General features: G+C 41.3%; 2 protein-coding genes across 3 annotated transcripts; both read right to left on the reverse strand.

Moving 5' to 3' along the window:
* Positions 1 to 5: 5 nt before the first annotated feature.
* Positions 6 to 14,149, reverse strand: RB195_001917 (uncharacterized protein; the record flags this gene model as incomplete). 2 transcript variants are annotated; one of them, XM_064198915.1, is made up of 19 exons in its annotated part: positions 6 to 188; positions 943 to 1,020; positions 1,090 to 1,181; positions 1,235 to 1,343; positions 1,402 to 1,475; positions 1,565 to 1,752; positions 2,291 to 2,439; positions 2,528 to 2,682; positions 2,782 to 2,902; positions 2,960 to 3,149; positions 3,218 to 3,285; positions 3,416 to 3,518; positions 5,904 to 5,974; positions 6,094 to 6,172; positions 6,339 to 6,415; positions 6,494 to 6,594; positions 6,723 to 6,802; positions 9,034 to 9,117; positions 9,444 to 9,520. In XM_064198915.1, the coding sequence occupies 19 exons, from the start codon at positions 9,518 to 9,520 to the stop codon at positions 6 to 8; spliced, it is 2,079 nt and encodes a 692-aa protein (XP_064054797.1). The 2 variants fall into 2 exon arrangements, with proteins under 2 accessions (XP_064054797.1, XP_064054796.1); XM_064198916.1 differs by lacking the exons at positions 943 to 1,020; positions 1,090 to 1,181; positions 1,235 to 1,343; ... (12 more) ...; positions 6,723 to 6,802; positions 9,034 to 9,117 and adding exons at positions 4,792 to 4,798; positions 14,098 to 14,149 and having other exon boundaries at positions 9,444 to 9,546.
* RB195_001918 (uncharacterized protein) lies at positions 11,629 to 13,778 on the reverse strand (the record flags this gene model as incomplete). Its single annotated transcript, XM_064198917.1, has 4 exons — positions 11,629 to 11,730; positions 12,783 to 12,859; positions 13,641 to 13,674; positions 13,743 to 13,778. The coding sequence occupies 4 exons, from the start codon at positions 13,776 to 13,778 to the stop codon at positions 11,629 to 11,631; spliced, it is 249 nt and encodes an 82-aa protein (XP_064054798.1).
* Positions 14,150 to 14,261: the final 112 nt, after the last annotated feature.

A 14,261-nucleotide genomic window follows, 5' to 3' on the forward strand; every position in this document is an offset into this window, starting at 1 on the left:
GAGCACTAGAACAATCCACCGCCTTTACCACCGCCTGCTTTTTGCAGCTGAGCCATCATATTTTGCAGTCCACCCATACCACCCATTTGCTGGAGTACACGTGGATCCATCATCTTTGCCATTTGCTGGTTCAACTTCATCATTTGCGCTGGGTTAACATTCTTCGGATTGATGTCCCCGTTTTTACCCTAGAATATAAAAGAAAAATGGTTGAGATGGTATCGGTGGGATATTGACACATGTTCCTGCTGAGGCTATGTTTCAGAGATGTTGAGGCAATTTATGCCTATACGGGGTCGTAGATTGTGGGGTAAAGGGTGACTCCGTTCATCTCTCCCTGTATAAGTGTAAACAGAAGACTGGAACGCTGTTTCTTACGAGTGCTTCTGCTGCAATGCGAAACGTTGGTTTTCGACAAATTGGAGGAGGGGCGGGCGCAACAGTTGCGCATTGCAGCAGAAGCCGTTCCGGTCTTCCGTTTACACTGATACAGGGAGAGATGAACGGAATCACCCTTTTTCCCACAATCTACGACCCCGTATAGGCATTACTCGCCTAAAACTCTCACCACCCCAGATTCGTGGGTGATGCCTTTAATTATCAGATGGAAACAAGTAAATACGACCGTACAAAAAATCATGAGCCAACATCATTTCATTTCGCTGATTTTAACATCAAACCGCATTCCATCTTCAAATTTTGGTTTCATTATTCTTCATTTCACTGAAGAGACCTATGTCGCACAGGAAACATAAATAACACGGTACTATGAAAAAAGGAAGTGCTGTTCTACGAAGTGCATGGCGAAGTCACGTCAATAAATAGAGCAAAAATCCATGTGAACCTCTTGTTAAAGACCTGAATTTCTGCTAAACTTGTGGTTCATTAGGACATGCTAGATCAAGACAGGTGCAAAAAATGTAGTAAAAAAAGAACACATACCGAAAACAGGCCTTTGATCGACCCCATTTTCTTTACCATATCTGCGAACTTTTTATACTGACTCAATAAATCACGAACCTAGAATAAAAGAATGTTTTGAAGATTCCCTGACTTAATTAAGTAAAACGTGCTTTGAAAAGGAAATACCTCAGCCTGTGTTGTACCTGACCCTCGGGCTACCCTAATAACACGACCAGGTTCCTTTGTGAATAACTCAGAAGCCTTAGGATGATCAAGCTCTGAACAACTTCATTTGAAGCAGAAGGAAGTAAGCTTAATCAAACTAATGTACCGGTGTCGCTCATCGAATCCATAATAGTCATAAGCTTCTTCAGTCGACCGACTGACTCCTTTTCGTTCCCCTTCGTCATGAATTCAGGTCCAAATCCAGGAATCATACTCTAAAAAGAAGATGCATTTGGGAAGCAAACTTAGTTGTCAACAAAATGGAAGCCATACCATTATTTGACTAAATGGGCCCATTTTCATTATGTTTTGAAACTGCTCATACATGTCGCGAAGAGTAAAGAGACCTAGAAATGTGTAGAGTAAATTGGAGCTAATGTCTTTTTTAAATCTCTGAGAAAAAGTCTAGAAAAACCCTTGAAGAATATTCACCAACCGTGTTTCAATCTGCTGACAAGTTCCTCATTATCCTTAATGCCAATATCGTTGACCATATCCACCAAACCGGCGATGTCCCCCATACCAAGAAGCTTCTGTACAAAAGCTTTCGGTTTGAACAATTCGAAGTCATCGATGTGCTCTCCAGTACCAATAAATATAACCGGGGACTTGGTTACAGCCACACTAGAATGAGCTTAGTCAGACAAAGCAAATATCCTTCAAAGTGAAAACTTAGATGATAGGACCAATAAATATTCTTGCAAAACTTTTCATGGAAAAGAAAAAAAAAACGGCAAAAGAAGAACGCAGGGGAAAATGTGGTTGGGCAGAGAGAGGAGGGGGTGCCACTCAGTGGCGCCCTTGTTTCTCGACGCTTCAACTTACTTTTTCTCTTAGTAACTTTAGTTTACATTTCATAGATCCTTTTAGACTAATGCTTAAGTCTTCGAGCCCGATTGATTTAATTACTTACTTCGAGAAGTAGGGGCGCCACTAAGTCCCTCCACCTCCAAACTACATTTTACCCGAACGCAGTAACAGAAGATAAACACTGTATTGCGCTAGATAATTACTAGCAGTGGAAGCTATAAGCAGAGTACACGAAGACTTGACTTACTCGATTAGACTGGCATTGCAAACTTGCAGTGGAAATTTCGTGTAAATTAGAAGGTCGAAAACGAAAATAAAGAGATATAAGGATAGAGATAAAGGATATGCTTACGCAGAGAGCGCTCCACCACCTTTCGCATGAGAATCAAGCTTAGTGATGATTACTGAAGCGACATCGACAGTATCGGAGAAGGCACGTGCTTGCGCTTCGCAAGCCTGACCAATAGAGGCATCCATAACGAAAACGACATTGTCAGGATTCTAAATGTATAATGGAACAAGAAGAACGAGAACGCTACTGAAGTTCTATTCAACTGTTTTGATAACTGGTTTGGAAGATAGGACTAACCACTGCATTCGATACTTGCAGCATTTCCTCGAACAATGATGCTTCCTGTTTGTGTCTACCAGACGTATCAACAATGATTATTTCGAAGTTTTCTTTCTTAAACTTTTCCACACCTTCCGCGGCAATTACCACTGGGTCCATTTCGGAGTACGAACCTACACAGATGATACAGTTGTAAATTTACATCCTTACACCTAGAACTTATGGGAAATAAACCTGAATCAGTGAAACATGAAGGAACACTAGACACATACCATAAAATGGAATCCTAGCCTTAGTAGCGTTCTGTTTGAGCTGATCGAAAGCTCCAGCACGAAAAGTATCAGCGCAAATTAAACAAGTTTTCCATCCTTTACGTTGGTAGAAGTAAGCCATCTGAAGTCAGTTCAACATCGGCAAGTAACAGAGCCCCAGAATGCAGCAGCTGCGTACCTTTGTACAAGTCGTAGTTTTACCAGAACCTTGTAAACCAACAAACATAATCACGTTCGCTTGTCCTTTCTTAGGTTGATATGGCGTGACGCCAGGATCCACCAGCTTCAATAATTCGTTAAATACAGTCTTCTGAATCAGTCGCCGCTTGTTAACTCCACCGACCATTTCTTCGAAATTGATTGCTTTCCTAGAACAACATATAATCTGCCTTAACTTTCAGAGAATAGCACAACTTTGACTGAGAGCTGTACTCACTTTACATTGTCTTTTAGCTGCTTTACCAATCGGATATGAACATCGGACTCAATAAGAGCCATGCAAACCTTAAAAAAATCGTATGAGGGACTCCAGTGCAACCAAGACGAAAGCCGAAAGTAATATTTAACACCAAGGATAACTAATTACGTCTTGAACAAGGAAAAAAAGAACTGATCTGACACCGTTGACGATTACCTCTTTGAGCATGGCATCGAGCTCTTCCTCGTTGATGATGGTTGCTTGACCGAGCTTGCCGATGGCATTTCGGATTTTTCGACCAAGATCAGCTAACACCATGCTGAAACAAAGTCGTTACGGAAAGCTTGAACGGAAATCTGTAACATAGCACGCTCTGAGATGAGCAGAAACATAGCTGCCCCTACGTCACAAGTGATGCTCTTAGAGAAGAAAAAACAACATGGATTTCATCAAAATTGAGGAAATCCAATAGCACACATGGCCAGGAAAGAGGAGGTTGGATGTCAAGAACAGATTTCCCGCAAAAAAAAAAAACATTAAAATTTTAGAAAACGAGATTAATTTAGAACTCAAAAGGAGAACAATAGCGTAAACACTTAACATGAGACTACGATAAGGTAATGAGAATAAAGAAGACTGAAACGGTAGATACTTCAACTGAAAACTGAAACTGAACCATGCAACTCAAAAAGTGCAAAACCTAATCTCCAGCGAAGAAATAGTGAGAAGCTGCTGACGCGTACACCAACCGCAATTTCGCGGCACCAGTGGCGCATACGCATTTTTACACAACATTGCAGAGTAGTCCAGAATCCTCACTTCTACAAGAGAGAGTTCGGTCTTGTCCAGATAAATTTGACTCGAATGTTTTTGATAGCCGAGCCAAAACGACATGAAGCACGGACAGTTGCGTAAATGGCTGCGCTAGATGCTGTGCGGTTGAAGAGATGGATTATAAAAGGCGACCTGGGCGGAAGTGGATGGCGTGGACATACGCTTGTCGGTGAAGACGGCGGTTGGAATCGAGGTGGGACGATGGCGAGCTGCAGATATGAGTGGCGGAAGCAAAGACCTTCCATACTGCATTTTGTGTCATCGTGGAGGCTACTTCGACTCGTCCGTACTGTGGTAGTGTGTCCGTACTGTGACGTGCACCCAGAGAGCGAAAAAGGAGCACTGGTGAGTAGCTGAGCCAATCGGGGCCCTAAAACTTAAGCATCAGTCTTGGAGTATCCACGACATGTAGGTTGAAGCTACTAGGAAAAAAGGAAGACAGTGCTGGAACCACTTCTGTTTCAACTTCACTAAGTCTTCCAAACAAGGGGGAAAACTGACTCAGTTATTTACTTCCAAAAATTAGGGCGCCACCTCCAACTACGTTTTATCCAAAAAAAATTACGAGAAATAAATAATTAAGTCATATCATGTATTACTTCCAAGGAAAAAAAAGAATCGAAAATGGATTCCATAGCAATCCACGATCATTAAGCATGCATGCAACAACTTTATCCACACATTTTCGATTTGTATTCACAGGTTGATTGCCCTAAAAAGGGCCGCTGTATTAGGCTTTATGGAAGCTGTTCACTTGCCTCGCGACTCTAACAGGACTGCCACAATTGGGGAAAAGTCGGAAGTCAAAAAGTCTCCCACACGGGTCCACGATCAGCGAGCCATTCGCCGAGTTATTCCTTCGTCTTCGATGCAAGCTCCGGCCAAGTAGTAATCCGAGTGAAGTCACGAAGACTCAGCAAGCAAGCAAAGAGGCAGCCATTATGCAAATGAAATGGTTCAACGACGAGAACTGTTAGCGTGCTCTATGTACGCCTTCGCGCCTGATGTGTTCCATGACCTTTTCGCGTTCTGAGTGCAATACTTACGGTACTGGAGCAGTCGAAGTACTCGCCAGTGCAGTTGGAAAGCAATTCGATTCTGATTGAACTGTAGATGTCTGTACTTCTAGTAGCAGATATTATTTTTATGATTTAAATTCCGCTCTGAGAAATAACAGACACTGAGTGTTGAAAGATGTCAAACCTTCACGCACTTTTTGCTCTAGTTCCTCCCACCACCTTCAGAACCCGATCTTCACTTCAATCCTTACCTGTTCAGTAGCAGTTTACGTGCAGGAAGAGGGCCAATCATTAACTTGTACGCAAACCACTGACTCCACACGGGATTGCACCGCGCACCTTCTGTGTACGAGACAGACGCTCAGCCACTGAGCTATAGATTGACGTCAAAGATTGATGAAACCTCTTCACCATCCATCCTATCCCAGTGAAAGCAGTGGCTGCTGAGGAGAGCGGGCGTGTACAAGGGTGAATGTTCTGATGTTTTTAACGTCGTTCTTTTTTGAATGACTAGGGGGAATAGATCGGGACAGACTCATTTCTGCAATCCACAACCCGAACTCTGCGTTCTCACTGGCGTTACCGCACCATGTAAATTTTGTGACATGCTGCCTTTGACATAAATGAACTATGTGGCTCGAGCTATTTCCGAGCTACTCAGGTAGACGTCACTTTGTATGCAGTACAACTTCCTGGTGAACATATATGCACGGGCGACAACACTCAACGTCGCTCTATGTATAGAACTTTGATGAAGAAAAGGTTCAAGAAAATGAATAAACTGATCTATGCTATTGTACTTCACGGATCACAGTTAAGGGCTCCTGCATGCTTCATTTCTATCTACTCACTTTAAAAATGCTTGTTTTGCTAGGAAGTACAGTTTTGTTGGTGGAACTTGGTGCTGTTGCGTAAGCGGGTGCTAAGAAAAAGTTTTAAAAGATGGTTAAAAATGCAGTAAGTATATTATGTGCTGAGATGTATTCAATAAGTTGAAGAAACGTTCCTGCCACTTCGTTTACAATTTTATTCAACTTTTACAATGACAACATGAATCTTCAAAGCATTTTCGTTCAAAGCACAGAATGTTTGCAGATTCTTAGCAGCAACGTCAGCGTATCTGGAAGAAAATGTGGAAGTAAGCCCAAATAAAACTTATTTCCAGCAAATCCATCTTATAAACGCTCACGAACTCCGGTATGCGTTTAGAATGTCCTTCATAAATGAGAGTAGTGAAATCGAGGAGAAAATCGTAAAGCATTTTAGTGTAGTTGAAATTTACTTACGCGCTAACACGATGGAATTTGCTCACACTGATAAGCCATTTCCCAGAATTTGCATTGAAATATGGTAGAAGAGAGCTCTAAATCACTTATTGAAAAGAAAAATCACATGTAATTAAACTATATATGAGCAAGGTACATCGTAAATTTTTGAGCACCTCTAGATACGTCTGGATCTTGTCAACATTCTGGTTGATGGAAGGATTTGATATCGCTGTTTGAACAATTTGTTTTATGACTGTGTTTGAACAACACCAGACTGAATGAGAGCAATTATTTTCATTCTCTCATGTCAAGTTTACCTTTTTCGTACAATTTATTTTAAAATGTTGCGTTGTATGAAGGGATTTGTTATGAGGATCCTAAAAACTTCAAAATGCACGTTACCGTTAGCTTTGCTTTCGAATATAGTTGGACAACCAGCTAGAGTAGGTACCATCATTAGAAGGAGCCATTGTTTCGAGAGTCTAAAACAGAGTCATGTAAATCGCACCAGCATCTTTAACTCCGTAAAAGGTTTCTGCTCACACATATGGTGCAAAATAAATGTATAAACGAAAAAAAAAAACCGATAAAGTCTCTGGCGTTTCAATCCACTTCCGCCAAGTGGGGTTTTCTGGACGTGTTGGCCCATACTATAAATGTCAGTCTGTCCGTGTGTGTATGTGTGCATGTGTGTATGCGTGTGTGTGCACATGTGTATGTGCATATGTGTATGCGTGTATGTGTGTGTCGTGAAGGGGTATCGCGCATTAACTTCACGTACATGTGGTTGTAGGTAAATGAGACGCTGTGAACCGTTTCGTTGGGGTGAAAACTGTATCTGTTGGATTCTACTTCATTGTACTCCACCGCGTATCTATTCCGTCCCACGTTTCCTTCATGCTTTGGTCAGACCCTTCCTTAGAAATTGGAAACACGCATGCAGACGGCTGCTTAAAGGCATCACCCCACGGAGTTGGGGTGGTGCGAATTTCACCTGGAGTGTTCCTATACAGAGTCGACCATTATGGAGAGAAGGGTGATTCCGTCCATTTCTTCCTAATTGCCGTAAAAAACGGCCCAAAAAATACGACATCGACCTTTCCAGGGCGCTATTTTTTACGAGGAGTTCGATAGGAGCGCGCCAGCCTGGTGCACGCGCCGCATCTTCCGGGCCGTTTTTTACGGCAATCAAGAAGAAATAGGCGGAATCACCCTCCTCTCCATAATCTACGACCCCATACAGGAATTCTCCAGGTGAAATTCGCACCACCCCAGATTTGTGGGGTGATGCCTTTAAATTGTAGCCTTCAGTTTGCATGATATGACGTGGAACGTTACCTCTTTCAGTACGATGATGTTGTTCACGTCATTTTATGTTAAAACATCATTATGTGATAACTGTCGGGTGAAATAGGAACCAAAACTTCGAGTAATGCCTTCAAATTATAAAGGATAAAGTCACTCGTATCAATCCACTCGGGATGCGCCAACGCGTTTTACTGGAATTCGTAATCGTTGGAGTTTTGGAACGCGTGTTGGCCTTTACAATGACTTGCGGGGGCCAGCCGATGATCAAGACAGTGTTTCTATCCTCCAAGAGAAGTCTGATTCCAATTTGTTGACCCCGGAGGGATGAAAGGCTTGGTTAGCACTAGGGCGGTTTCGAACCCTCGACCATGTGTCTACAACGAACCTCTAACCGACTAACGACACCCTGTAATCTTTCGCCTTAACTGATAATAAAAAAAAAGAAGAAAGAAAGCGTTGTTAGAAAAATACAAATCAAATTTCACAGAAAATGCCACTACTATTAATTTTCATTGATCAGTGAAGGGGAGCGAAGAGAACACCACAGAAAGTCTGAAGTCCGACTTTACCTGGACATATGCTTAATAAAGGGGCAATTCTTATTCGGGATGTATATTGTAGAGTAATGTGTCTGTCACCGGATCATCAAATACCATAATCAAAGTCGAATTGAACAAACTGTGAATTATAACACAATCAGAACAATCGGCGGGAAATATGAAAGGAAATATTGTATATTGCAGATAAAATATAGTGGAAATGTAGTGCACTGAAAATGCTTCAAGAAGCTAGGATGTTCCCAAGTTGTCCGACAAAATGCTACGCTTGTGAATTCACCACTCCCGTCATTTCCTTGGGATTCACATGCATATAATCAATTAAGCTTTGCGAACAGTTATTGATTCCTGGATCATCCGCTGGTGATCTCCAACAATTCATTGAAATTTGACATCTTTGGAAACAAAGAGCACCAGTCAAAAACGAAAGAGACAGATTTTCTTCTCTATCGTGATTGATTGTAAATTTCGAAGTTGTTGCACGTTATGATCTAAAAATGTGGTTCTGATGTCTACAATGTTCGCTCAGGCGTGCAACTTGTGTAATTTCACAATCAGTCACGAAAAAAAAAACACAAACAAAACAAAGTCTCAAAAAAAAATCAAATAAAACATCGAGGCTTGTTCCCAAAGAAATGGATTGTAATCCAATAACGCTTTAGTGATAGAAAAATATTATGAATGATTATTTATTGTGTCCAGTAAATATGTTAGAACGTTACCATAACTAGTTGTATGGAACCAAACGCGTGGAAAGAACTTTGATATTTAAAATACAATACAAAGGAGGGGAAGTAGAAAAAGTGTTCTTGTCTCCAGAGCTTCAAACTGAAAAATGCAATATTTACCTCATAACATCGGTCGATGCACAAGACATTGTTTTCTCTTGGTCTCGATAGCCACTTATGTCATTAAGATAAGGAACATCGCAGCTATAAAATGCGAAGTTCCACATTTTTGTACAAGCAATTCAATGCAATAGAAGCTCCAAATGGAGCCACATATTCGAGCGTTGGTCACTCATTGTTGAAGATCATATAATATTTTTCTAAGCATAAGAATGAATTGGACGAAGTGATCGCTTTAAGTCTGTCCCTCAGCTACCGCACATAGAAATGCTATTCTCACATAATTCCCATATTTTCGTGCTCTCACTCTCTTAGCTGATGAGTTACCGTAACTGGATACAAGCAGATTATTGTCGCGTGCTAAGAAGGCAAATCCGCCACACGACAACACTCAAAGAAATGAATCCTACCTAGGCAGCGAGGAAGCGCTACGCTCACTAGCGTTACTTTTCGGACGATTCTGTTCCATGCATGTTTTTCTAGGCATCCCTACCTTGAGATATTCACCAAGACCTAATCAGTAATTTTTTTTGATTTTAATCATATTGTTGTCGTTATGCCTAACTTGTTCACACGATACTAAATGTTGTGAAACCAACAAAATACTAAGCAGATCGGGTAAGACTACACAATTCCGCAGTTTGATCGATCCCTTTAGGATGCGTCAACGCTTTTAACTTATGTTTATGAACACGCGTGCAGATTTATAATGACTTACAGGGGCAGGTATCAAGTGATATTTTCCTCGCACCATACAGCTCTGGTACGAATTTGCTGAATACGGAAAAATGAAAGAATTGCTTGACTCTCTGCGGTGTCCAACCAGATTCAACCAAAGCCCGACCATCGGTGCAGCCGCATTTGAACTTCTTACCGACTGCGCTACACCCGCTCCATTCAATTCCACGTGAACCAAATTATAAGTTCTTCATCTCCTAGCTTTCCTACGTATATCTTCCCCGATTGACCCCTAACTCTCCCTCATCTTTGTACTTATCAATCATTCCTTGTCAGGTAATAATATTGCTTCAGTATTTCTAAAAGGACTGATTTTGTTATGAACCGATGAGTTTCCTTTTTTATTCTGAGTGCAACATTATCTGCTCCACATGTGCCCCTATCTGCGCAGAAAAAAATAGAAAAGCGCAAAAGTTCTGCTCTACTTAAGAATCTCTCCTGTTTTTTCTGTTCTGTCTCTTTTTCTCTATTTCTTTCTTTTTCCTGTTTTGTTCCTCAGTTAACGGTGGTAAAGTACTCAGTAAAATTTCTCTTGATGTACTTTCTTTAAACAGCAAAAAAGTACTGCCGGTCGGCGGTTTTCGTATTGAAATAAATTTTTCTTCTGCACTCTTGTTTGTGTTTTTGTGTTTGTTTTTTTTTGTTTTTTGTCTTTTTAATATGATACACCCAATCTGTTTGTCTTGTGCTACTCCAGAGTGCTACTCTCCGGTGGTTGGTTTTTGGCAATTTTCACTGTTTATAGCACATTCATAGCGATAACTAGTTAAGGAATCACTTTAAAATGTTAGGTGGTTAAAAAAAGTGTACATATAGTATATGTTGTATTGTATGTACACTATGTATGTACACTATATACATATAGAATATAGTGTACATACATAGTGTACATACAATACAACATATGTAATAAATTATAAAAATCATGATCATGATCACTCATGAAATATTATCACTCTTCCTAGGTTTTCATGTGAGTTCTTGTGCGATGTTTTTACGAGACAGTGGTGCTTTGATATGATGCTTCGAATCGCTGTTGCACTCCTCCAGAATAATATACCTTGTAGTTGTTCAATGTTTTAGTGATGGTTTCGTTTTCAGCCGTTTGAGACCGTTGTCCGTCAGCGCACATCCGATGAGGGTCATCCTCATTGCATTACTGTATTCGAGTGGAGTGATCTGTAGAGAGGTGGACAATGCGGTTCAGATGAACACCGTGAAGGATGCCACCGGATCCGAGCAAGTGCTAACTCAGTACGCAGGGAATGCAAACGATACAGACGCGCTCTACGACAAAAAAGGCCAGTGACTGTCCTGAACTCGCAAGTCATTGCCGTTGACTACCATATTTGTTTTATCGAACTCAGATCAACAATCCAAGTTGTGAGTGCCTTATCGGACACTGGGACATCTCCTCTCGCGAGGAACTTCAGTAGCGTAGATTGCAGTATTTTAAAGTCAGTTTAGATGACCTTGTCACAGCGAAGAGAAAAGCGGAGTTGATGTCTAAGAGTATGGAGTATTTCAGTGGAAGACCTACCGAAATTATTTCTCAGTGCCATGATGGCATTTAGTCACCTTCACCTAATGGTGCGACTCCCGATGTCGACAGTCTTCAAACAGTCAAAACACATTGCAAATAGAACTGTATCTACGTGTAAAGTCAATCAACGGTACGTCGTTGGCTGTCGAAGACTGTATCCAGAAGAGATTTTTTCTTGGAATTGAGATCTAATTCCTTCTTCCCTTATTCTTCGCACCTTTTGCGTTGTTATGTGGAGTTTTCTTGACGTCAGTAAACAACTAAAATTCGCAGGTGAACAAAGATTTATTTGCTCATGCGCTTTTGCAATCACTTCAGCACTGAGACCAATGTACACATGGGCCTCCTTTACTTTTACGAACATAACCTTGTTGACACCTGCAGCCACCTTTACCGCAAATTCTGGGGCAGGATGGCTGAAAAAAGATTATATGTAAATTATAAAAATAAGAGTATAATCGGTCACAAAAACTTTGTAGACGTTTGATTTTACGACTATAAACTTAGTATTCGGAAGATGTCCGAATCGTTTGCGTTCTCAGAAAAAAAAAATTCCTAAGAAATGGAACCTTCGAGCTTTATGCGCTCTAAGGCCTTCTACAACTTTCTATTTCCGATTTGGAAACCGGTGATTTCCCGGATGGGAGATGCGAAACCACGTCATCTTCGTATCCTACCTGGATTTGTCTGCTGAGATTACCAGCACACTTCATGGATACGTCATTTCTATGGCCAAAATCCATAATTAGCGAAGCTTTGGTGCTGATTTCAACTATCTCTCCATAGGTAGCAGTGTACAAAAATCCACAAAAATACTGAGCATGAGTATCTTAGGAAAATATGAGTTCCGATGCTGGAGCCCTATGTAAGTGAAATCCAACGAAGCACCAATTTATACTCTGAGCACGTATTTACAAGCATCTCGTTCGGCAATAAGCACATGGGGAATGTCCGCTAAGCACTTCGGTACACTTATATTCTTTTTTACACGACAATTTCCGCGTAATCCTAGTTCTAGTTCTTTTCATAGGTATAAGACAAGATATGAAATTCATTCTATTTGAATTCTCACCACAACTCCAATTTCTTTCTATTTTTCGCATTTCTCTTCCATCTAAGCAAAGTGTAACGTAATTAACATAGATTAATGAATTAATAAATAAAATTAATTAATTCTTAATTGATGAATGGTTCAAAAGTGGTTTTGATTTATGGGAAAAAAATATGTGTCACAGCAAACCATCTACCAATTTCTCCAAATTTACGTCATGAGCGGAAAGCCTTTTGCTACAAAAGGTTTGTACAGTGAAGTAAGAACGATTTGAAGTTCGGTACAGTTGCGTAAGAAACTTTCGAGCACTGCTCGGTTAGGATCAAGGTGGATCCCCGCCGGCACCACTGACCCCAGCAACAAGCTTTGACCCAGCAATGTCAAGTCAGTGCGCAATGAACAAGAGAAGAAACTTACATAGAGGTTCCCGCATGTGCCGTAGCAGTTTGGGTTCACGCACGAATCATAAACTTCGTTCGTCCCGCAGTTTCTTGCTGGAACAAACCACCGTTTCATTTATGGTTTTTTTCTTCGAAGAGATGGGTTGCCGATGTAGACAAGAAATATTCCTAAGAATGTTTCTTGATGTAGTATCGTATACGGTGCGCAGCCGCTGTATAAAAGTTAAGGTTAGTTTCTGGCGTTAATCAGCCAGTTGGGTGCGCCACCGCGAAATCGTTAAAAGTTTGCTTGGCATTATGGCGGTGTCGAGTCGTCGGTCGATCGTGCAGATACAACGGAACCTTTTGCCGACTGCACTATATCCGCTCCAGCCGCGAAAAGCGAACCGGTAAATCCCTCTGAGACATGCTCATTAAGCCGGTATAACACAGCTCAGATCAAAGAACAAAGCGGAAGCGGTATGGTATGGTCCAAATTTCTCGCTTGAAGTGTGGTGCTGTTGGATAGGGGCTTCATATCACGAACTGACGGTGCTGAGGTCTCTGCGGGAATACAGAGTCAACGGTTGCGATCGAGGGGACTATCGCTGAACTCGACTCGAACTGGAAATATGATCGAATCTAACTGGAGCCCCAGCCTGATTGCAACCACTGGCTTCACCGCGTCACCTCGAGCACAGCCGTTTGCGCAACTGCTGCACGGCTCAGATCGTTTTAACCCCACTGAATATATTTGGTGTTGATCCGGATTTAGATGGAAGGACAGCCGCTTTTGATTTTTTTTGTGTGACGTGAGCAACCTCTTCAGGTCAACTTTGCCAACGCTCACTCTCCATATTTCCTTTTAGTAAAAAAAAGTAAAAGAAAAACAAACCAGCACTGCTGCTTGTGACGAAGAGTGTCACAACCTGAAATTATAGCACAATCACTGCAATCTTAGGAATTGTAACATTTGTAAAAAGCTCGTGAACTTTACCAAGAAAGTAATAACAGTAAGCTCGAGTGGGCGCATTTTCTGAAACCGAAAGAAAGTTCTTTCTACTCGCCAAAAGCCAAAAAACTTATACAAACTCACTTGTGCTGGATCCCAAGATGCTGTTGAGAACTATTCTCAACACAATCTTTTGTACGATTGCTCTTTATTAATTATGCATTCCAATCCGTGCGAAAAGGCGCCCCAGCAGTCAGCTGACAGCCATACATTTTGCACGCGAGTTGAATATGCAATTTACATCGTGTAACATCGATGTTTTTCTGAGATTCAGAAATTCCATCCATTACTATGAGTTTCTGAAATCTCACATAAAGTGTTGTTGTTAGCAAGGAAATACTATGGTACCATTTCCATCCTAGAACGGAAAGGGCTTCGCACTTGAAAAGCATAAAATGCCACGGAATTGAGGACGTTAGGTTCCCTACGTGAAGACAATGTTAGTGGTGCAGATCACGAGTGTGAACGCTACTACGCTCGATTCCCCTAATTGTCCTGAAAAGC

The sequence above is a fragment of the Necator americanus genome, chromosome IV (genome assembly GCF_031761385.1).
Source record: "Necator americanus strain Aroian chromosome IV, whole genome shotgun sequence".
In the NCBI taxonomy this organism is placed as follows: Eukaryota; Metazoa; Nematoda; class Chromadorea; order Rhabditida; family Ancylostomatidae; genus Necator; species Necator americanus.